General features: G+C 50.5%; 1 protein-coding gene across 1 annotated transcript in view; it reads left to right on the top strand.

The window, feature by feature from the left end:
* Positions 1-1,929: 1,929 nt before the first annotated feature.
* Positions 1,930-22,162, top strand: part of BFSP2 (beaded filament structural protein 2) — a gene marked incomplete at both ends in the record, with an annotated part of 40,199 nt that continues 19,966 nt past the window's right edge. The window contains 3 exons of the mRNA XM_080696615.1: positions 1,930-2,397; positions 19,370-19,452; positions 21,007-21,163. Of these exons, the coding sequence (XP_080552741.1) occupies positions 1,930-2,397; positions 19,370-19,452; positions 21,007-21,163 (708 nt within the window). The remainder of the gene's footprint in view (positions 2,398-19,369; positions 19,453-21,006; positions 21,164-22,162) is intronic.

Here is a 22,162-nt window from a genome sequence, read left to right as displayed (position 1 = left end):
GTCCTGGAGAAGGACTTGGGGTGTGACCCTTCCCCTCAGGACTTTGCTGCTGCTGCTGCTGCTGAGAACAGAGCTAAAAGCCAGGAGTCGCCCCAAATTGTGCTTGCCGGAAAACACCCTGGTTGTCGTTGTGGTCTTCCTCCTTGTTGTTTTGTATTGGGGATGGAAGCCAGGGCCATTCTACCTCTGAGTGACAACCCCAGCCCTTTTTATTTTCGTTGTTTTGTTTTGTTATAATGGGGTCTCACTGAGTTACTGAGGCTTACCTCAAACCTGCAATCCTCCTGTCTCAGCCTCCCTGTAACCTGGGATTACAGGTGCATGCCACCATGCCTGGCTTCTCTTTGTAACTTTCATGGATTAGTTTCTGACAGACGGGGAAACAGAGGCATGAGCAGGGGGCCCAGAGCATAAGAGATGTCCAATATGCATAGGACTGGACCTGCTCAAACCCCTGCATCTGGTGCATCAGAGAATTCAAGCTCAGACCAGCCTGGGAAAAAAGGTCAAGAAAATGCAGTAGCCGGGCGTGGTGGGCACGCTTGTAATCCCCGCGCTTGGGAAGAGAGACAAGAGGATCGCGCAGGTTCGAAGCCAGCCGCGCTGGCTTAAGAGACCCTGTTTCCAAATAAAAATATAAAAAATAGGTGTCTGGGAGTGTAGCCCGGAGGTAGAAGGGTTTCCAGGAACCCCAGTACCACCAAAAAAAGAAAAAAGAAAGAAAGAAAGTGCAGCAAAGAGCCGGGCATGATGGCGCACGCCTGCACTCCCAGTACTTGGGAGGCTGAGACAGGAGGATCGCAGGTTTGTGGCTAGCCTCAGCTACTGAGTGAGGCCCCCCGCAATTTAGTAAGATTCTGTTTCAAGATAAGTAATAAAAAAAAATAGAGCCAGGCATGGTAGCGCACGCTTGTAACCCCAGCATTCGGGAGGCTGAGCCAGGAGGATCATTGTTCACAGACAGCCTCAGCTACTTAGTAAGGCCCTTAGCAACTCAGTGAGACCTTGTTTCAAAATAAAGAATCAAAAAATGGGGCTAAGAGTATAGCTCAGAGGTAGAATGCCCCTGGGTTCTGTCCCCAGTACCACAAAAATAAAAAAGAATTAAAAAATTGGGCTGGGGGTGTAGCTTGGAGGTCAAATGTCCCTGAGTTCAATCCTCAGTACTACCAAAAGAAAAAGCAAGAAAGCAAGCAAGCAAGCAAGCAAGCAAGCAAGCAAGCAAGCAAAAAAGAAAAGAAAAGAAAAGAAAAGAAAAGAAAAAGGTGTAGTAATGGGCTGATGTAATGCAGCTGGTGAAGATCAGCCTCCCACAGGGCAGACTTGAGAACAGGAGAGAGAAGCCAGGCGCGGAGGGGCTGGGACTGCACCTGCGAGGGAGGGCAGGGTGCAGCAGCTGGGCCGCCTCCCTGGAGTGTGGGGTGCACATTTACACCCACCGACGCCCGCAGGGATGCAGAAGGCCTGAAATTGGCCTCGTTTGTGATTTCAGGTCAGGGAGACGGGGAGACCATCACACCCGCGAGCTGAGGTCCCTGGGCCTCGGTTTACCCCTCTGTGGACCGGGGCTGTGTGGTGCCTCCTCCGCTGCCTTCCCGTGGGTTGTGAAATGCACAGCTCCGCAGCCCTGATCCCCCAGCCCCACCCCCACCGCGGGCAGAAAACTCTAGGCGCTTGGGCAGCTGACCCGGGTAAGAGGACGCGTGAGCGCCTCTCGCAACCCTGGGCAGGCGCGATTCTCTTTCAGCTCAGTGAATAGCGGAAGCCCATGGAAGGCAGCAGACAAAGAAGCCCCCGGGCACGGGGGAGCTTCCAGAGAGGCCCGTGACCCGGCCACAGGGATGCTGGGGCCCGAGACCAAAAGCTACCGGACTCTGGACTTGCTGGGCGCCACAGAGGCAGAGGAGACCTGAGCGAGAGGCGGTGGCCATGGATCTGCACACCAGTGCCAGCTCTGGCATGCCCCTCCAGAGGCCCAGGGCCTCCTTCAGGGGCACACGACTGTCGTCCTCCTTGGACAGCCCCCCGGCCTCCAGAACCAACGTGGGGGGCAGCCTCGTGCGCAGCCCCGGGGTCTATGTCGGGACGGCGCCCAGTGGGTGCATCGGCGGCCTGGGTGCCCGCGTGACCCGCCGGGCCCTGGGCATCAGCAGCGTCTTCCTGCAGGGCCTGCGGAGCTCAAGCCTGGCCGCGGCGCCCGCTCCGGGCCTGGAGAAGGACCACACCAGTGTTGAGGACCTGGGGGGCTGCCTGGTGGAGTACGTGGCCAAGGTGCACGCCCTGGAGCAAATTAGCCAGGAGCTGGAAGCGCAGCTGCGGGCGCACCTGGAGAGTAAGGTCAAGCGCTCGGGGGGCTGGGGCGCCCTCCACGCCGCCTGGGCCAGCAGCTGTCAGCAGGTGAGTGCCCGGCCGTGCCCCAGGGGTGTGGAGGGATGGTGAAGGCGGGAGGACGGGGTAGTGGGGAGTCTAAGACCAGAAAAACTGGCTGCAACCCCCACACTTTTATACTAAACCATGCCAACGATCTAATGGTAATGTTGCCAGCCCAGCTCCTGAGGCTTACTGCTTGGAATGTTCAGGATGATGCTGAAGGGGGGTGAATCATTCAGTCATGGTGTCTCTCAGATGAGAAGACACAGGCATATATGTAATTTGACCAAGGTTTAAAAGCTCACGGCAGGTGCCGGGCGTGGTGGCGCACGCTTGTAATCCTAGCATTTGGGAGGCTGAGACAGGAGGATCACAGTTTGAGGACAGCCTCAGCTACTTAGTGAGGCCCTTTGCAGCTCAGTGAGACCCTGTTTTAATATAAAGAATAAAAAAATAGGGCTGGAGGTGTCCCTCAGAGGTAGAATGCCCCTGGGTTTCATCCCCAGTACCGTTAAAAAAAAAAAAGTAGTGAGACTCAGAAACCTAGCAAGATCCTGTTTCAAAATAAAAATAAAACAAGGCTGGGGATATAACTTGGAGGTAGAATGCCCCTCGGCTCAATCCCCATCACCACACACAAAAAAATTAAAATATAAAATAGGGCTGGGGGTGTAGCTTGGAGGCAGAAAGCTTTTGAATTTAATCCCCAGTACCCAAAACAAACAAAACAGAATAAATGGAGATGTGTTACTGTGCCCATCTATGATAGCACTGTCCAGTAGAAATACGACCCCAGGTGGTCATTTACAAGTTTCTATTACCCACAGTGAAAAAAAGGAAAAAGAAGGAAAAAGAAACAGGTAAAGTTAATACTGTCTTATTTAGCCGGGCGTGATGGCGCATGTTTGTAATCTCCGCACTTGGGAGGCGGAGACAGGAGGATGGCACAGGTTTGAAGCCAGCCTCACTGGCTTAAGAGACCCTGTTTCCAAATAAAAATGTAAAATAGGTCTGGGAATATAGCCTGGAGGTAGAAGGGTTCCATTCCCAGAACCACCAAAAAAAAAAAAGTATATATATATATATATATATATATATATATATATATATATATATCCCAAAATGTTATGTCAACATTGTAATCAATATAAGAAATATTAATGAGATGGTTTCAATTCAAATATGGCTTCAAAATGGTTTCTGTGGTGATGGAAACGTCTTTATCTATACTGCCCAAGCTGACAGCCACCAGCCCTCTCTGGAGGCCGAGTAATTGACAGGAGGCTATTATGAGACCGAGAACGGTGTCTTTGATTTCATTGAATTTTCATTAAAGAGCCGCGCGTGGTTGGCTAGTGGTTATCTTCCCCGGAGGAGGCAGGATGTGGCCTTCCGTGTCTCTCCCTTGCCTGGCCGGCCGCCGCTCTCCGGGGAAATTTCTGCAGAGGTCAGAGCTCAGGCATCCCTGCGGCCCATGGCTCCAATGCTGGACCACCGCCAGCCTCGCCCACTTTAGCTGGTCTCTGTGGGTGGGCGGCTGGCTTCTCTCCTCCCTCTCCTCCCACACGCTGGTCTTGGCATCCCTGCGGCCGAATCCCTCTCTAATCCAGCCAGGAACCGCCAGCCCACACCCTTTGCCTCCCGGGGCACATCATACTGCCTCCCAAAAAGAGGTCACGGCCGTCAAGTGTGCCTGGGTGATGCCCGCAGACTTCCCCTCGCGCCCCGTGGTATCCCAAGCGCCATCTCCTTTGCTGCCGCTGTGATCAGAGCCCCGCTGGCAGACAGCACAGTGTGCGTTATGGACAGCGCTGTCCTCTAGGGCTCGCACCTGCGGCTGCTGCCCTTGCGTCCACCCAGGCTGAGATGGACAGCAACTCAGAACCCTCTGGGTCCTGGTTCCAAATGTGTATGCTTCACCATCCACCAAGACATCCCAGGCAGTCCAGGGTGCCAGACAAGTGCTCACACGCAGGTGCCACGCAGATGGACTGGGAGGACTCGGACATCACAATGTCTGGTTTTAGAAAGAATAGCCACAAGCTGGGCACTTGCGTAATCCCGGTACTTGGGAGGCTGAGACAGAAGGATCGCAGGTTCAAGGCCAGCCTCGGCAACTTAGCGAGGTCCTCAGCGATTTAGCTAGATTCTGTTTCTATATTAAAAATAGAATAAGGTCCGGGTGTAGTGGCGCAAGCTTGTAATCCCTTGGGAGGCTGAGACAGGAGAATCGTGGTTCGAGGCCAGCCTCAGCTACTTAGTGAGACCCTCTGCAACTCATTGAGGCCCTGTTTCAAAATAAAGAATAAAAAATAGGGCTGGGGGTGGAGCTCAGAGGTAGGATGCCCTTGGGTTTCATCCCCAGTACTGCAAATAATTAATTAATAATTAATTAATATAATAAAACAGGACTGGAGGTACCGCTCAGAGGAAGAGTACCCCTGGGTTCAATCCCCAGCACCAAAAAAATATATTTTAACAAGATGTCCAAAGATGTGCTTTTTAGTCTCATAACCAAAAAATAAAAAATAAAATGGGAGACAATCCAAATACTGGTCAGTAGGGAAGTCATTGAATAAATTGCGGTACGCTCAGCAGAGGAAAGAGGAGTGGCTCTGTAGCTCCTATGGAGTGGTGGCCGGCAGGATAGCTTATTAACTGAAAAGGTCAGGAAAGTATGGGTTTCATTCTACCACGTATCAACAAAGGGAAAGAAACAAGACATACACATATTTTCTTGCATTCATTAAAAAATGGAAAAAATAAATGTTCTTAAATGATTGTAAGAGGCAGGAGGAGAGAGGGCAGGGAAGAAAGAATAGACACTAGAACTGTGTAATTTGTCTCGCTATGCAGAGAGGCACCCATGGAACTATCTGGCAGAATTAGAAAACACAGAATTAAATGTTCAGCAAATCCTAAAAACCCAAACTAAAAGGAAACAAGCGAAGCCAACTGTACATCGAGTTGATGGCGTAATTATACAGGGGACTATTTCAAGTGACTTAAAAAAAACACACAGTAATTTGACTGTACATCATGCATAAGAGAACTGGGAGAAATGAGTTTAAGTTTTCTGTATTGGTGGTAGGGTCGGGACTGTTGTTCTCATGCTGGTGTGTGTGTGTGTGTGTGTGTGTGTGTGTGTGTTAGGGTAAAGTAAAAGAGTAAGTATATTTGCATTATTAGGAACAGAGCCATTTAGTGTGGGAGAAAAGAGCTATAACTGAAGACTGATTAAATGATAGTCCTCAAGTCCGATTGGAATTGATCAGTATAGCCGGGCGTGGTGGCGCACGCTTGTCATCACCGCGCTTGGGAGGCTGAGACAGGAGGATCGCGCAGGTTCGAAGCCAGCCTCAGCTACTTAGTGAGGCTTTCGGCAACTTAGTGAGACCCTGTCTCCAAATAAAATATAAAAAAAGTAGGTCTGGGAGTATAGCCCGGAGGTAGAAAGCCTCTGGGTTCCACCCCCAGTACCACCAAAAAGAAAAAGAAAAAAAGGAATTAATCAGTATAAACTGGTGGTCTACATGATCGCATAAAGAAATGCCTATATCCAATTCTGACCACTAAAAAGGCCTAGAAACAATTAAAAGATCTCGAAGCAGTGGCCCCCATCAGCAATGGGCATATTCAGCCTGAGATTTTGATATGTAACAACTTTCACTAAAAGGATCAGAGCCCGCTGGGCGTGGTGGCACACACTCATAATCCCAGCATTCGGGAGGCTGAGCCTCAGCTACTTAGGGACGCCCTTTGCACTCAGTGAGACCCTGTTTCAAAAATAAAAAAAGACTAAATATTAGGGCTGGAGGTATAGCTCGGAGGTACAGTGTCCCTGGTTTCTATCCCCAATACCACACACAGAAGGTCAGAGCCCCTTAGAGAAATAGCTGGCTCCAATTTGGAGAACAGGGAACATACAATCTTGTCATACCGAAAAACAAGGAAGCTAGAAAGATCTACCAGAGTCACGTCAAAGATGCAGAAACCAAGCCGGGCGTGGTGGCGCACGCTTGTGATCCCAGCATTCGGGAGGCTGAGACCAGAGGATCGTGGTTCGCTGACAGCCTCGGCTACTTAGGCCCTCCGCAACTCGGCGAGACCCGGTTTCAAAATAAAGAATAAAAAACAGGGCAGGGGGTGTAGCTCGGAGGTCAAAGGCCCCTGGGTTCCATCCCCAGACCCGCAAAAAAGAAAAAAAAAAAGATGCAGAAACCAAATTAAATAGGCCTCCACTATCCCAAGAGGATTCCGTATGGCTAAGAATATTAGCCGCAGTGGATTACAACACATCAAATATGTTTGTTTTGTTTCTTGTTTTGTTTTGTAGTATTGGGGATTGATCCTAGAGGATTTTACCTCTGAGCTAAACTCCCACCCTCTTTTTATTTTTTTTCAAAACAGAGCCTCGCTAGGTTGCTAAGAATCTCGCTAAGTTGCTTTGCCTAGATTGTCCTCGAACCCGCAATCCTCCTTTCTCAGCCTCCCAAGTATTGGGATGACAGGCATGCGCCACCATGCCCGGCTATCAAATATGTTCCAATCTGAGTTCAGTATAGCATAAACAATTAATCAAGCCAGGCATGGTGGCGCACACTTGTAATCCCAGTACTTGAGAGGCTGAGACAGGAGGGTTGCAGGTTCAAAGCCAGCATCAGCAATCTAGTGAGACCTTGTTTCCAAATAAAATAAAAAAATCAGGCTGGAGGTGTAGCTCAGAGACAGACTCTTTGGGTTTAATCCTTTGGCTAACACACACACACACACACACACACACACACACACACACACAAATTAATCACCTTTGGAACCTGCTTGGGACCAGCTCTTTGTGTTGAAAACTTATAGTGAGGGAGAATTGGACATCTTTTCTGCCCTTTCTATAAGGACTATAAAAATATCTTTGTATAGAGATGTTTCAGCTAACGAACAGGATTATCATTATTATTATTAATTGATCTTCATCATTATTATAAAATAGAATATCACCCCTTTGCAACTGTAATAAAATCATGGCTCCAGGTCATAATAATCATCAAATAACCATAATAATCGTCAACTCACATCACAAAAAGCAGCCGGGAGAGATTATATACCTGCTGGTAGAGTACACAACATCCCTTTTGAAGTAGCTGTGCCCCCCCAAATATATATCAAATAAATGTGATTAAGCCTTAAGATAAAAGAACTAATTTGCAGAAAATACAAGAGTCCAAATAACATGTTAGCTGACACCACCAGGATGCCATCGGCAGACTCCAGACTTTGAGAAACTATAGGATGAAAGACCCCAGTTTTTTCACACATAATAATTGCAAGGGAAAGAGGAGAAACGGAGGGAGAAACCTATAATTTACAAGAGCCGAGCTGAGCGTGGTGGCGCACACTTGTGATCCCAGCACTCAGGAGGCTGAAACAAGAGGATTACAGGTTCGCGGCCAGCCTCAGCTTCTTAGTGAGGCCCTCTGCAATTTAGTGAGACTCTATTTCAAAATAAAGAATAAAAAATAGGGCTGGGGGTGTAGCTTGGAGGGAGAATGCCCCTGGGTTCCATCCCCAGTACTGTAAAAACAGAAGTAGTTTACATTAGACAATTAAGAAAAATAAACACTGGATATTTACTGAGAAATTATTAATTTTAAAATATAATCATGCTTGTGAAGTCACACATTTTTTAAAGAATTCTTATAAGCAAAACAAAATAAGCCACGTTTTTACAGTCACCAAAGCTGGGTGATAGATATATGGGGGTCCATTATAACATTTTCCTTTTTTTTCCTTTTTTTTTTTTAATGTGTGTTACCAGAACCCAGGAGCACTATTTCTGAACTACACTCCCCAGCCCCTTTTATTTTAAATTTTTATTTTTAAGTTGCTAAGGCTGGCCTCAACCCTGCAATCCTCCCATCTCATCTTCCCAAGAACTAAAATCACGAGTGTGTGCTACCACACCCTCCCCATTGTATCTTTGAATATATATTTGAAATATTCATCATAAAAATGACGATAGAAGACCCACCTCATCGGTTTGGGGCATGGGTGGTAAGTGAAATCATGTATGTAAATTGCCGAGCACATAATAATATATGTTAATTGCCTGGTGAATAATCAGTGCCCAATTAAAGTTGGTGGAATTTGAATAAAAGTGAAGATACACACATGAGGTGAGCGTAACATCAACATCTATGTTTATTTACACTCGTGTGTGAGTTGCTTAGTCCATACATGTGGCAGAAGTCTACATACATGTGGCATACATGTACCCCAGGAGGTAAAGTCTAAACGCGGGTGCAGCCAGGTGTGGTGGCGTATGCCTGTAATCCTAGTGCTTGGGAGGCGGAGGCAGGAGGATCGCAGGTCCGTGGCCAGCCTCAGCTACTTAGTGAGGCCCTTTGCAACTCAGTGGGACCCTGTTTCAAAATAAAAAATAAAAAATAGGGCTGGGGGTGTAGGTTGGAGGTAGAATGCCCCTGGGTTCCATCCCCAACACCACACACACACACACACACACACACACACACACAGTAATCCAGACAGCTAGCACCAGTGCCGAAGACAAATGCGGGGGCTCTTTCTGGGGAATTGTTGAAATTTTCAAAAAGCTGAAGCAAGCAAAATGGGGTGTGGGGTCCCCAAAGGGCTTCTGCTGAGCGGCTGAAGTCGAAGGCTCAATGTGGGCAAACAAAACCCTGCTGACCGCTGTCTGGCTGGGGCAGAGCCCGTGAAGACTCGTCTTTCTGGTTATAAACAAGTGAGTCGGGTGATCTCAGGTGCATTTCTCAGCAGAAATGGATAAGTTATTGCAGCTGTCCTAGGAGGGTCAAAAGAAGCCCGGGGCGCGGTGGGCACGCTTGTCATCCCAGCATTCGGGAGGCTGAGACAGGAGGATCGCAGGTTTGTGGCCAGCCTCAGCTACTTAGTGAGGCCCCCTGCAACTCAGACACTGTTTCAAAATAAAGAATAAAAAATAGGGCAGGGGGTGTAGCTCAGAGGTAGAATGCCCCTGGGTTCCATCCCAGTACCGAGAAGAAGAAAAAACCAACCAACCTGCGATCCTCCATCTCAGCGTCCCAAATACTAGGCTTGCAGGTGTGCACCCCACGGCGGCTGGTCTGCGATGCTTTGATTCCTCATCCGCCAGCTTACTTCCTGGAGGCTCTTCTAAGTCCCCAACTTCCTAGCGCTTTGGCTTGCTCATCTGCAAAACGCAGGTGACACCTTCCCTCTGGGTGGTTCCGACTCACAGGCGAAGCCTTTGGGCCACCTCAGACGTCGACTGATGCCTGCTTACTTGTGGTCACCCCTAAGGAGCAGTCGAGGCCCCTCAGGAGCAGGCCTGGGACACCGAGTGCCCCATGTTTCAGGAGGGCTGCAGGTGCCAGGGAGCAATCTTGTCTCTAATGCGGCCACACGCAGGGCCAAGCCAGGCCGGGTGGCATCTCGAGGGGCAGCCCCTGGATTCCCAGGTGCAGCTATCCCCAGCCTTCCCGCGGAGCGTACCCAGAGTTCCCTCACTTCCAGTGCTTCCTGACAACACCATGGATAGAACCGTCCACACCCATGGGCCTCCAACACCACCCTCATGCTGCCAGGACTCCTGCGAGGTTCAACAACTCACTCGTGTCCCGCCTGGTCCTCTCCACAGTGTATGGGGTTTCCTAGGAAGAAGAGATTAGTCAGTGCAGGCTGCTGGATCACGCAACCGTAGACTAGATGGCATCAACAACAGAAATTTACCTTCTCGTCTCTGGGAGGCTGAGACAGGCGGACGGCAGGTTCGAGGCCAGCCTCGGCAACTTGGCGGGATCCTGTTTCAAAAGAAAATATAGGATAAAAAGGATTGGGAGTACAGCTCAGAGGTAAAATGTCCTTGGGTTCAGGAGGGAGGAAAGAAAGGAAGGAAGGAAGGTTAGTTTTCTCAATCTCCTGCAGCTTGGAAATCCTAGATCAAAGTGTCAGAGGGCTGTTTCTCTCTCCAGAGGCCTCTCTTCCTGGCTCTCAGCTGGGCCTCTTCTCCGGAGGGCCTTCCCAGTGGCCTCTAACTATACACCTGCGCCCACAGGGACACCATTCAGATTAGATTAGATTAGGGCACACCCTCGTGGTCGCCCTTTTACTTCATTACCTCTTCAATCGCCCCATTGCCAAAACCATCTCCCAAAGCAGTCCCATTTGGGCAGTACTAGCGTGTTAGGCCTTCAGCATTTGAATGGGGGGGGGCCGCATCATTTAGACCCTAATCCCCATTTTCTAAAGAACCCGAGGGTCTCCAGAGAATAAGTTCCACGCTGCGTTCCTGTTCCAGCCAGGGCCAATTCCCAGTCGTTTTACCCCCTGAAACATTACTAAAAAATTTCTTAGCTGAGCATGGGGGCCCACGCTTGTAATCTCAGCATTTGGGAGGCTGAGACAGGAGGATCACGGATCACGGACAGCCTCAGCTACTTAGTGAGGTCCTTTGCAACTCAGTGTTTCAAAATAAAAAAATAAAAAATAGGGCTGGGGGTGTAGCTCAGAGTAGAATGCCCCTGGGTTCCGTCTCCATTACCACACACACAAAAAAAAAATTCTTGTTGAACCAGGCATGAGAGTGCACACCTATAATCCCAGTACTTGGGAGGCTGAGACAGAAGGATCACAGGTTCCAGGCCTGTTTTAGCAATATAACAAGACCCTCAGAAACTTTCTGAGACCCTGTTTCAATAAAATAGGAGCCGGGCGTGGTGGTTCACGCTTGTAATCCCAGCATTTGGGAGGCTGAGACAGGAGGATAGCGGTTTGCGGACAGCCTTGGCTACTTAGGCCCTTTTCAACTCAGTGAGACCCTGTTTCAAAATAAAGAAGAAAAATAGGGCTGGGGTGTAGCTCAGAGGTAGAATGCTTCTGTACTGAAATAATAAATAAATAAATAAATAAATAAATAAATAAATAAATAAATATATTAGGAAGGCTGGGGGTATAACTTAAAGGCAAAATTCATTCATAAGAACCTGAGGGTCCCATCCCAGAATGCCAAAGGGTCCAGTGGTTGAACAATTCTGCCTCCCAGTGGAGTTTAAAATGGGGGAGTTTAAATTTGGAAGCACCTGTCAGGAGCGAGGGATGGGTCCTCAGCAAGTCACAGCCGCCCCTGGAGCTACCCTGTGTCTCTCGAGGTCGCAGGAGGCCCGGCGGCTCGCAGCTCCCAGCCAGCTCAGGACTGAGGCCAGAGGAAATCTTAATGGCTTCTTTGCCGGGGATGGCGCAGCCTCCCTGGGGATCTCAGTGTTTCTTTTGCAGTGATTTTAAGGCTCAGAAAAATGCGCTGAGCAGTCAGCCCTGCAGACAGAACATCTTTATCTGAATAGAGTTCAGAGACTCCCTGCCGGGCGCCCCCAACCCCCACCATGCCACAAAAGAGGCAGGCATGGTTCCCAGAGAGCCCAGGAGGAGGTCCCTGGCCCCCAGGGTGCAACCCCTCAGCCCCACACCCCGCTTAATGGGCAACTTGGAGAGCTAAGGGTCCCAGGTGTCAAGGCCCCATGCCAACCCCCAGGAGCCCTGGGTCAGGGTGAGCCCCTGAGGCCAAACAGGGGGACAGAGTCAGCAGAAGAGGCCCGCAGGAGAGGCTGGGCCTCGGTGGGAGGCCTGGCCTGGGGAGAATGAGCAGCGGGAGGGCTTGCTCTGCATTGCACCTCCTCCCCGGCCTGCTGAAGAGGGCTCTGGGATTTTGTGGCTGAGAACGTTCTGGCCTCTCGCTCAGATGTACTCATGGCGGGCCTCCGCCTTGGCGCCTTTCTGCCATGTTCACAGGAAGACCTTGACTGATTACGCCCGCACCCTGTGAGCACTCACGGCTGGTGTGAAGCCTGGGGCACCTAGCTGTTGGCTGTCCACGTTGTCAGGCTGTGTGTGTGTGTGTGTGTGTGTGTGTGTGTGTGTGTGTGTGAGTGATTGGGGATCGAACCCAGGTGCATTCTACCTCCAAGCTACACCCCCAATTCTATTTTTCATTTTCTTTCTTTCTTTCTTTCTTTTTTGCAGTACTGGGAATTGAACCCAGGTACATTCTACCTCCAAGCTACACCCCCAACCCCATTTTTTATTCTTTATTTGGAAACAGGGTCTCACTGAGTTGCAGAGGGCATAAGTAGCTGAGGCTGTCCTCAAACCGCAATCCTCCTGTCTCAGCCTCCCAAATGCTGGGATTACAAGCACGCGCCACCACGCCCGGCTTTTTTATTTTTCATTTGGTAAAAGGGTCTCACTAAGTTACTGAAGCTAGCCTCAATGGCTGAGCCTCCTGTCTCAGCCTCCCAGGTACTGGAATTACAGGCCTGTGCTCTGACCTCCTCACACCAAACAGGCCTCCTCGGCCTCCACATCCATAGCAGAGGCTGGGCTAAGGAGACAGAACTGAGGTGTGGGGGACCCAGGAGGGGCCCAGGGGTAGCTCCCCGGGCTGGGCTGGGCTGGGCTGTTGAAGGCAGGCAAAGTGTAAGCTGCCTCACAGTGCTGAGAGGGACTCAGGCTCCTGCCCATCTCCTCTAGAGTCCAACATGGCAGGCACGTTAGTAATGAAGAGAGGGAGGACAGAGCCCAGCAGCCAGAGCCCAGCTGATCCTTCCCAGGAGACAGCCCAGGCCTGGTCACCAGCCTCCAAGGGAGACTCCTTCTTCACGGGTTGAGGGAGAGCCATCCCTGTCTCTTAGGATTGTCACTAAGGAACTAGAAAGGAAGCTTCTAGAAGAGGAGAGGGAAGCTTCTAGAAGAGAAGGGAAGCTTCTAGAAGAGGGGAGGGAAGCTTCTAGAAGAGGAGGGAAGCTTCTAGAAGAGGGAAGGGAAGCTTCTAGAAGATTAGGGAAGCTTCTAGAAGAGGAGAGGGACTAGTCCTCTCTTGCGCACAGGTTGATACCTAGCACGTGGCCGGTGGACAGTGTTGACTGAATCGACAATGGGCTGGGCTTAAAATCTCAGCATTTGGGAGGCTGAGATAGGAGGATCACAGTTCATGGACAGCCTCAGCTACTTAGTGAGGGCCTTTGCAACTCAGTGAGACCCCACTTCAAAATAAAGAATAAAAAATAGGACTAGGGGTATAATTTGGAGGTAGAATGCCCCTGGGTTCCAGCCCCAGTACCCTCCCCCACACACACACACAGTAACAATGGGAGCTCCCAGCAAAACGGTAAGTTCATAGGAGGAGCTAGCTGTCCTGGTTTCCCAGGGCCACCATGCTATATTACCACAGCCGGGCGTGATGACACACGCCTGTCATCCTGTGCTTGGGAGGCTGAGATGGAAGGATCACAGGTTCGTGGCCAGCCTCAGCAACGTAGTGAGCCCCTCTGCAACTTAGTAAGACCCTGTTTCAAAAAAGATAAAAACAATAATCATGTGTATTGCATAGCCCTTTGTGCCTTGCGGGTGGGCCCCAGGTGTCCCGGGAGCGTGTCTCTTAATTGCAGCAATCCCAGAGTGGCCTCAGGAGAGCCCCTTTGAGATGGGGGTGTCCCAGGCTACTGCCTCTGACCTCTGAGATGGGCAAGTAACCTTTGATCTTGGCAAGTGGCGCCACCTTCTGGCTGCGCTGGGTACCGTCTCATATACCTAGGGGTCCGCCATTTCCCCCTCCACTAAGTTACAATTGTGTTAAGTCCTGGATTCCTATAATCATCTGCTCGCTGTCAGAGCCTCCTTGATCTCCACAGGGCGGCCACACAATTCATCCCGCCCTGCAGGAGAGCTGTTCATGTCAAAATTTCTACGACAGCTCCAATTTCCTGAGGATTATAAATCAACCATAAAATTTCACCCTGTCCCGAGACTTTACATATATTAGCCAGTGCATCTGTCCCTGTCTGCGCTGCTTCTCTCAGTGACAGAAGAAATCCCCCAGGAGCACCTCCTCCCTCCTTTGCTTTTTCGGTTACATTTTGGGGTGCTTTGGGGGTTTGGGTTTGAGCTAGAGTCTGCAGTCGAGGGTCCTGAGTTCCAACCTCAGCTCACCAGGTAGTTTGCCCAGGTTCCTAATCTCTCCTGTCCTGTGCTCCCTCCTCTGAGAAGTGGAGAAATAATGACAGCTGTCATGGAGCTATGGTCCTGTTGAAGGCTCGGTTGGTGTCGATGCTGAGGCCGCATCTCCTCGATCTATGCTTGTGATTAGCGTCACATGTAAGAACAGAATCACCTAGTAGAAGAGGGGTGCCACTTAGGATTGAGCACAAGGTGCTCCACCTCTGAGCTCCACTTCCACCCCTTTTTATTTTTTTTATTTTGAGACAAGGACTCACCATGTTGCCCAGGCTGGCCTCAAACCTGGGATCCTCCACCTCCCGAGATTAAGCTGTACATGTGTGTACTACCGCGCCCAGCGGGAAGAAAGGACTCTTAGTGACGGCGGCCTGCGCTGGCTTCTTTCTCACCAGCAGTCCCAACAGTGGGACATTTGTCATGGCCTCTGCTATGGGGCCGCCAGTTATTTTGCTTTTGTTCTGCTCAGCTATAAAGCATTGATGTGGGTCCACTGTGCACCTGGTCCTATGAGAATTCAAATATCAGAGACTCAGAATTCTTGGACCCAAGCCAGGCGAAGTGGCGCAGGCTTGTCATCCCAGCATTTGGGAGGCTGAGACAGGAGGATCACGGTTCGCGGACAGCCTCAGCTATTTAGTGATGCCCTTGGCAACTCGGTGAGACCCTGTTTCAAAATAAAGAATAAAAACAGAGCCAGGCGTGGTGGTGCACGCTTGTAATTTCCGTGCTTGGGAGGCGGAGACAGGAGGATCGCGCAGGTTCGAAGCCAGCCGCGCTGGCTTAAGAGACCCTGTTTCCAAATAAAAATATAAAAATAGGTCTGGGAGTGTAGACCAGAGGTAGAAGGGTTTCCAGGAACCCCAGTACCACCAAAAAAAAAAAAAAAAAAAGAATAAAAATAGAGCTGGAGGTGTCACTCAGAGGTAGAATGCCCCTGGGCTCCATCCCCAGTACCAAAAGATAGATAGATGATAGATAATTAAAAAAAAAAAAGAAAAAGGAAAGAAAAAAAAATGTAGGGGTTCTGTCGAAGCAGGACAGCATCCACTTTTGCCTAGGCAGCCACACCTTGGCCAGGGAAGGCACAACCACCACTTGGTTTAAGCCTCAACAGGCACACCCGAGCACAGTTCTGAGGAACATAAATTCCTCTGACATCGGCGCACCCAGAAAACATGTGCCGTCAGGGGAAAGTCAGGGTGACCTGTTCTGCAGGGCCACCTCCGTGTCAACAGAAGGGGCCTCAGGCAGCAGGGGCAGCTGCGACCGTGACCTGCCCCAGCCCAGGCCATGGCAGCCACCCTGAGCTACCTGTGGTTTCCACCCGGAGTGCTCAGCAAATCCCACTCTGTCTTCAACGTCACCCCTGGCAGGCCCTCCCTGCCTCCACCTATGGCCTCCACCTGCCTGGGACCCACTTGCTCCCAGAGCCGGTCCCAGCCGGGCGCGCTGTAGCTGGGGGCCCTGGGTCGGTGGCCACCATGCTAGTTTTTTTCCTCCATGATTTTACGTATATGACCTCCTTTTTAAAATTATAAAGTACTTTGGACATATAAACAGAGTACCCAGCTAGGCGTGGTGGCGCACGCTTATCATCCCAGCATTTGGGAGGCTGAGACAGGAGCATCCAGGTTCGCGGGCAGCCTCTGCTACTTAGTGAAGCTCTTTGCAACTCAGCGAGACCCTGTTTCAAAATAAAGAATAAAAACTCGGGCTGGGGATGTAGCTCGGAGGTAGAATGCCCCTGGCTTCCATTCCCAGCACCGCACACACACACAAAAAGAGCACCTAAGATGGGTGTTGGTAGCAGGTCCTGTAGAACACAGTCACACTTGCCTATGTGCTAATCATTTGAGGCTGCTTTCACATTTCAAGGATAGAGTTGTATAGTTGCAACAAAAATGTTCAACCCACAGAGGCAGAATGTTCCTGAGTTCAATCCCCAGTCACACACACACACACACACACACACGTCCTGTTTATATATGAATGTACCACCATATTTTGTATCTGACCCTCGAGAGCAAAGTTTCCAATCCTGCTCTAGGTCAGTACCTAAGCGTAGAGGCCACAGCTTTTATAAGACATTGTCATATGTCTCTCCGAGGAGCTACACAAAGTCGCCCTCTCAGAAACAACTGTGAGACCTCTGCTTCCTTCATGGTCTGTCTCCTTGGCCTTGTCTGCCTTTAAATGGTTTACCAAACTGGGCATGGTGGCACACACCTGTGAACCCAGTACAAGGGAGGCTGAGACAGGAGGATTGCAGGCTCAAGGCCAGCCTCAGCAATTTAGTGAGACCCTGCTTCAAATGCTGTGTATTACACGGACTAATATACAGCTTAATATAAATTGCAATAAAAAGGGGGGCTGGGGGCGGGCATGGTGGCGCACGTTTGTAATCCCAGCATTCGGGAGACGGAGACCAGAGGATCGCGGTTCACGGACAGCCTCAGCTACTTAACGAGGCCCTTCGCAACTCGGTGAGACCCTGTTTCAAAAAAATAAACTAAAATATAGGGCTGGAGGTGTAGCTCGGAGGTCGAATGCCCCTGGGTTCCATCCCCAGTGCCACAGAGAAAAGGGGGCTGGGAGTATAGTTTAAAGGTACAATGCCCCTGAGTCAGTCCCTACGAACACACACACACACACACACACACACACACACACACACACACGTTTCGCCAATTTGACACTTGTGAGTTGATTTCTCATTGTGGCACCTATTTGAATCTCTAAACCTATGTCGCTTATTCACTGATTTTTTTTTTCTTTGTGGTCCTGGGGGTGGAACCCAGGGGCTTTCTACCTCCGGGCTATACTCCCAGACCTTTTTTATATTTTATTTGGAAACAGGGTCTCACTAAGTTGCTGAGAGCCTCACTAAGTTGCTGAGGCTGGCTTCGCACCTGTGCGATCCTCCTGTCTCAGCCTCCCAAGCGCGGGGATTACAAGCGTGCGCCACCACGCCCGGCTGTTCACTGATTTAACAAGCATCTATTAAGGATCAGAATGAACCTGGCGCTATTGAGAGAAAGCTGCCCCATTTTATAAGACGAGGAGTCGAGCTACTTAATGGTAGAAGCTTGATTTCAACATGGCGCTGAGGCAAGATGGCTGAGCCTGCATTGTACAGGCCTGCCCCGGAAACACCAGGAAAAGCCATCAGATGGCTGGCGTTCGTGGTTCCGCAGGCGCTCAGCTGGGAAGTTAAGCAATTGAGCTCCCTGCCTGCAGCTCTGACAGCCAGAGGCAGCTGCTTCGTAACTCTCAGCAGCAAGGACCTCTGTTCTCTGTATCACACCGGCAGAAGGACAGTAGTTTGGTAATTAAACTGGTTTTGTGTCTTCCCATCTGACCTTAGAAAATGAAACACCTATGACAGAGAGAGAGAGAGAGAGAGAGAGAGAGAGGGAGGGAGGGAGGGAGGGAGAGGCGCACACGTGCCAGGTGTGGTGGCGGCACGCTTGTAATCCCAGCATTCAGGAGGCTGAGACAGGAGGATCATGGTTTGTGGCCAGCCTCAGCTATTTAGGCGCTCTGCACTTCAGTGAGACCCTGTTTCAAAATAAAGAATAAAAAATAGGGCTGGGGGTGTATCTCAGAGGTAGAATGTCCCTGGGTTCCATCCCAGTATGAGAGAGAAAGGAAAAAAAAAAGGAGGAGGAAGAGGAGGAGGAGGAGGAAGAAGGGAGGGAGAGAATGTGAGAACCCTGTCCATAATTGGTACAGCAAGAAATAGAGCTTTATGATTTGAAGTTACCAACACAGCCTGACCCAGGCAGACGCAGTAAAGGATGCATCCACCTGGGGATAACTGGAGCCTTCCAGAAAGATGAAGCATGGCTGCAGGTGCTGATAAAACTGCAATCCTCCTGTCTCAGTCTCCCAAATACTGGGAGTACAAGCATGTGCCACCACGCCCGGCTTTCTGCCTGCGTGTTAATCCTCATCTCCTACACAGCTGCTAATTCTCCGAAAACCAGCACAGGGCCTGCCGTCAAGTTAACCCCTAAGTATATCAGAAGAAACGAAGGCCAGAATGAATGTTTGAAAAAGCTTCCAGAGAAAGCGCATTTGAGACGAGCCTTAGAGCAGGGTTTCTTGGCGGCGAGGCCGGGGGTGCAAGGGGCCACGGAGGTATCCTAGGCACCGCACGAGGCAAGGCCGCGCCGGCGCAGGGACCCCAAATGACAACTGCAGTGTGAAGCGGGGACATTTGATTTGCTTTGGTTTGTGTTCTCATACCCAGTAGGAAAGATCATCTCTTTCTCTTTGGTCAGCTAGAAAACATGCTATGTGCATAATCATCTCTGAGATGGGGTGGAAGTTGGTGGGAATAGACATTTTAAAAATTAGACATGAGAAAGACGGGTGTGATGTGCGCGCTTGTCATCCCAGCATTTGGGAGGCTGAGACAGGAGGATAGCGGTTCGCGGTCAGCCTCAGCTACTTAGTGAGGCCCGTTGAAACTCAGTGAGACCCTGTTTCAAAATAAAGAATAGAAGCTGGGCATGGTGGCGCACGCTTGTCATCCCCGCGCTTGGGAGGCTGAGACAGGAGGATCGCACAGGTTCAAAGCCAGCCTCAGCTACTGAGTGAGGCTCTCAGCAACTTAGTGAGACCCTGTTTCCAAATAAAATATAAAATAGGTCTGGGAGTGTAGCCCTGAGGTAGAAAAGCCCCTGGGCTCCACCCCCAGTACCACAAAGAGAGAGAGAGAGAGAGAGAGAGAGAGAGAGAGAGAGAGAGAGAGAGAGGGAGAGAGAGAAAGTAAAGAAAATAGGCTCGGGTTGTAGCTTGGAGGTAAAATGTACCTGGATTCCATCCCCAGTACTGGAAAGAGAGAGACAGACAGACAGACACACATCCAGATAGATGTTCACCTTCTAGCAATATCTACCCCTGAAAGGTGCTCAGCTGGTCAGGGCCTGTGTCTGATGCCAGCAACCGTGTCCTTTTGTGTACGTCCTTCCAGGTGAGCGAGGCCGTCTTGGAGAACGCCCGGCTCGTGCTGCAGACAGAGACCATCCAGGCAGGCGCGGATGACTTCAAGGAGAGGTAACGTGCACAGAAGGGGCACAGTCCCTCCGCGCCCACAGAGTCCTGGGCGACACAGACAACACTGTCTCAGAGTCCAGCGCCATCCTCCCCAGAGGCCGGGGAGGGATGACAGAGGCCCCTGCAGAATCCAGCACCACAAAAACTAAGCCACAGTGTCCCACAGGTTTTGTCCCCTGGGCCTTGGCTTAGAACAGGGTTCTGAAACTCCAACGGGCCTCACAATCACCTGGGGGCCTAGCCGTGCCCCGGGTCTCTGATTTCATAGGCCTGGAGCTGAACCTCACGTGTACAGATCCCAGAGACGCTGCCCCTGCTAGTCCTCAGACTATGTTTTGAGAACCACTGGCTTAGAGTAATGATTCCCAACCCTGGCTAAATATTGAAATTATTTAGACACTTATATATGCCAATGCAAGGCCAGGCGTGGTGGCCCACACTTGTAATCCCAGCACTTGGGAGGCTGAGACAGGAGGATCATGGTTCACAGACAGCCTCAGCTACTTAGTGAGGCCCTCCGCATCTCAGTAAGACCCTGTTTCAAAATAAAGAATAAAGCCGGGCGTGGTGGCGCACGCTTGTAATCCCCGCGCTTGGGAGGCAGAGACAGGAGGATTGCGCAGGTTCGAAGCCAGCCTCGCTGGTTTAAGAGACCCTGTTTCCAAATAAAAATATAAAAAATAGGTCTGGGAGTATAGCCTGGAGGTAGAAGGGTTCCATCCCCAGTACCACCAAAAAATAAAAAATAAAATAAGGAATAAAAAATTGGGCGGGGGGGGGGGTAGCTCAGTGGTCAAATGCCTCTGAGTTCCATCCCCAGACCTGCAAAAAAGAAAGAAAGAAAGAAAAAGAAAAAAGTAAAGAGAGTTGGAATAGAGTATAGCTCAGAGGTAGAAGGTCCCTGGGTTCAAACCCTAGTATCAAGAATTGAAAAAGAAGCCAGGTGTGGTGGCTCATGCTTGTAATCCCAGCACTTGGGAGGCTGAGACGGGAGGATCACAGGTTTGTGGCCAGCCTCAGCTATTCAGTAAGGCCCTTGGCAACTCAGTGAGACCCTGTTTCAAAATAAAGACTAAAAAAATAGGTCTGGGGGCGTAGCTTGGAGGTACAGTGCCCTTGGGTTCCATCCCCCTTGGGTTCCATCCCCAATACCACAAAAAAAAGAAAAAGAGAGAGAGAAAGAGAAGGAGGGAGAGAAGGAAAATGAAGAAGGAGGGGAGGGAAGGAAGGAAATTAAAGGAGAGAAATGGCTAGTGCCCCAGCCCCAGCTATTAATTACATCAGAACCCCGGAGGCAGGGCCAGGCCTTAGGGTTTCAAAGCTCACCGCAGGATCGCCCGCCTGCTGTAAGGTCCAGCCGGTGTTTCCTGATGTGTGGCGCACAGCCCGTGGATACAGGCCATTTTGTTGGTAGAAGGACACTGTGTGCGTGTGCTGGGGGTTTACAAGCGGCGCCATCACGCCCGGCTTCTCACCGTCCTTTCTTTTGGTCTATGGGACTACGATGACGGCCGCTTATGGATGCCGAAGCTGAGTAAGATCCCTTATCTGCAGGTATGAAAACGAGCAGCCCTTCCGCAAGGCGGCGGAGGAGGAAATCGGCTCCCTCTACAGAGTCATCGACGAAGCCAACTCCACAAAGACGGATCTGGAGAGTCAAATCGAGAGTCTCAAAGGAGAACTCGGCTTTCTGTCCAGGAGCTACGAAGAGGTGGGCGGCGTGGGGTGGCCTTGGCCCTCGGGCCCTCCCGTCCTGGTTGCTTGCCCGACCTGCTTGCCCCAAAAATGCTTTCAAATCCTCCTTGTGGGTCAGGTCGCCCTGGAAGTCAAACTCCAAACAGCTTCAGGGATCATAAACGGGACAGCAGACATCGACAGGCAGAGCCTGTTTTGATGGGAGGATATCTCCAGCCTTCACGCTGCTGCTCGGTACCGTAAACAAAATACCTGAGGTTTTGCTCATAGTCATGAACCTGAAAGGAGGCCAGGCCTTTTGGTGTTGATTTTTGGAGGTGCTGGGGATCGAACCCAGGGCACTCTTATCTCCGCTCCACCCCTAGCCCTTTTCCTTTTTTGTTCAGAGACAGGGTCTCGCTGGGAGGCTGACTGTCCCACTAAGTTTCTGAGGCTACCGTCAAATCTGCCATCCTCCTGTCTCAGCCTCCCAAATACTGGGATTATAGGTGTGGGCCACCGTGCCCAGCTAAGGTTAGGCCTTGGAGTGCAAGGGCTGAGGAAACCGCTGACAGTCACGTGGGCCAGAAGCCCCTAGCGCTCTGGACGGTGGGACTGTTGTCCAGTGGAAAGAGACCTGCTAAAAAGCAACGTCCTCATTGGAAAATTCCTCCTGAAGCTAAGCACGTACTCTAAGCCTAATTCCTCCTGTCCCCATCTTAACCATTCCAGCCATACTCTGACAGGAACCCTTTTAGAGACTCCAGAATTATCTTTAAATCTGCGTGCGTGCGTGCGTGCGTGCGTGTGTGCACACATGCATGCGTGCTAGGGATTGAGCCCAGGGGCATTCTACCTCTGAGCTAGCTCCCAGGCCTATTTTATTTTTTTATTCTAAAACAGGACCTCACTAAGTTGCTGAGGGCCTCACTGAGTTGCTGAGGCTGGCTACAAACCTGAGATCCTCCTGCCTCAGCCTCCCTGGAATTACAAGCGTGTGCCACTATGCCCAGCACTAATAGAGCTATGTATTTTG

The sequence above is a fragment of the Muscardinus avellanarius genome (assembly GCF_963383645.1).
Source record: "Muscardinus avellanarius genome assembly, chromosome: 5".
Classification (NCBI taxonomy): domain Eukaryota; kingdom Metazoa; phylum Chordata; class Mammalia; order Rodentia; family Gliridae; genus Muscardinus; species Muscardinus avellanarius.
The sequence above is the reverse complement of the archived record's forward strand: the minus strand, read 5'-3'. Positions and strand labels throughout refer to the sequence as shown.